This window comes from Saprolegnia diclina (genome assembly GCF_000281045.1).
Source record: "Saprolegnia diclina VS20 unplaced genomic scaffold supercont1.46, whole genome shotgun sequence".
In the NCBI taxonomy this organism is placed as follows: Eukaryota; Oomycota; class Saprolegniomycetes; order Saprolegniales; family Saprolegniaceae; genus Saprolegnia; species Saprolegnia diclina.
The window spans coordinates 319,701-321,622 of record NW_008246113.1 but is presented as its reverse complement, the minus strand read 5'-3'; the positions used below and the strand labels follow the sequence as shown (position 1 = coordinate 321,622).

Below are 1,922 nucleotides of genomic sequence, written 5' to 3'. Positions count from 1 at the left end.
TGCGTCACGAGCCAGTAGGACGACCGAACGAGCTCGCGGAGCAGCACAACGATGACGATGAGCTGCCCGCCAATGTCCAAGAAGGACATCAGCACGTTTTTTCGCGAAAAGAGCATGTTGACTTCGTCGTTCGTGTCGCCGTCTGGGAACGGCACGACCTTGTAGAGCGTCGAATCGTTGTCGAGTTTGATGGCCGTGCACTTCGAGAGGTGCGTCACGACACCGTAGGTTGCGCCGGCGTAGTGCTGCTGCGCGACGATGTACCCGGCGCGGAACCGGAAGCTCGAGAGGTTCTGACTGGCACCAAACACCGGCAAGTAGTAGCGCGGGTCAGTGCAGTTGAGGTACGAATGGCCATACGAGCGTCGGGCGTCGTCGACCGCAAGTAACCGCGGTGCGTCGACCGCACCGCCTGGCGCGACGGTCCAGCCTGTGCAGCTGACGGGCAGGTTGACGTGGGCGTACCGGAGGAAGCGGCGGGTGACACCGTCGCCGTTGTATACGGTATGGTACGAGACGCCAAGCGTGTTGTGAATGCGAGAGCACCAGCTCGACGTGTTGCCGCCGGCGCGCGTGGCCATCGCCGCCGTCGCCGTGCCCATGTACTTGCTCTCGGTCGCGTTGTGCATGAGATCCAAGATGATGTGGTCGTTGGCCGTCAATGGCGCAAAGTCGTACACGCCGTCGAGAACATCGTCGTGGAAGACGCCTTGGCGCATGAGGAGGAGGTCAAAGAGCGATGACGTCAGCACAAAGGCGGTGATCGAGTAGACGTTGACGAAGAGATCGATGACGCGCACGGAACGCTCGAGCACGCGAAAGTGACGCGCCTTGGTCGACGACCGACGAGAGAGCTTGACGACCGACGAGTGGTACTTGGTGTGGTCCATCTCTTCTGTCGGTAGTGTTGGCGCGGATCGCATCAATGCAGCTGAAGTCAACCACCGAAATGACAACCAAAAGCGAAACGCTATTTATAGTGATCCAAAATGGCGCCAATACGTGGCAACACCACGAAGCAAGGTTGGGAGAAGGATCTCGCGTTACAAAGGCGTTGTTTGCTGCAAGGCGGCGCGCATCGCCTCGAGCTTGGCGTCAATGTCGACCATCGCCGCCTGCAGCTGCTTGGCGACGGCTTCGCTCTGCAGTGTCGCATCCGCAACCTTGGCTTCCTGCATCGCATCAAGATCGTCGATGTCGGTGCTTGGCGTCAGGCTCTGCTTGGGCACAGTCTCGGCAAAGATCGGGTTGAGCGCGGGCTGGTTGCCGCGAATCAACGGCGCGCGCTCGCCAAACCACTGCTTTTGAAAAACGATCCGGTTCATCGCATCGCGGTCGGCTTCCGTGTGTCCAAGAATCGTCTCGAGGCGCAGCACGCAGCGCGCGTAGCTCGCCAGCGCCCGCGACTGGAGCTTGGCCCAGTTGCGATCGACCGTCTTGTTCATCATCGCAAGCAGCAAGTTGAGAAGCAGCACGACCATGACCGCACAGTGGAACATGCGCAGAATGAAGCCAAAGTGCATGATCGGACCTTGAAGCAGGTGCTCCTTCGTGTCGTCGTCCTTGGCGTTGAAGTCACCGACGCCGTTCTCGCCGTACATGACAAAGTACGTCGCGCGGAAGCTGGCCCAGAGCGTCTTGTAGCTGTCGGACTTTTGCTGAAAGATAAAGTAATACGCGCACGTGAGGCCGCACTGGAAGACGCCGTAGAAGATGAGAAAGTCCCACACGTCGCCCATGACGTCCTTGACGATCGGGAGGAGGTACCCGGCGGTCTTGTTGACCTCGAGGTACTGGAGCGAGAGCATCCAGAGACTCAAAATGATGAACGCGCCGAGGCAGAGGTAGACGTCCAAGATCACGCCGTAGATCGCAACCGTGAGCTCAAACGGGAAGCCGAAAATGTTTTCCATGAAGTGGAG

General features: G+C 59.1%; 2 protein-coding genes across 2 annotated transcripts; both read right to left on the bottom strand.

Moving 5' to 3' along the window:
* Positions 1-4: 4 nt before the first annotated feature.
* Positions 5-934, bottom strand: SDRG_12096 (hypothetical protein; the record flags this gene model as incomplete). Its single annotated transcript, XM_008618156.1, has 2 exons — positions 88-934; positions 5-62 (listed from the first exon to the last, which is right to left on the bottom strand). The coding sequence occupies exons 1-2, from the start codon at positions 921-923 to the stop codon at positions 5-7; spliced, it is 894 nt and encodes a 297-aa protein (XP_008616378.1). The 5' UTR covers positions 924-934.
* Positions 935-993: 59 nt separating this feature from the next.
* SDRG_12095 (hypothetical protein) lies at positions 994-1,913 on the bottom strand (the record flags this gene model as incomplete). Its single annotated transcript, XM_008618155.1, has 1 exon — positions 994-1,913. One exon carries the CDS (start codon positions 1,911-1,913, stop codon positions 1,044-1,046), a length of 870 nt encoding a protein of 289 aa, XP_008616377.1. The 3' UTR covers positions 994-1,043.
* Between the last annotated feature and the right edge of the window lie 9 nt (positions 1,914-1,922).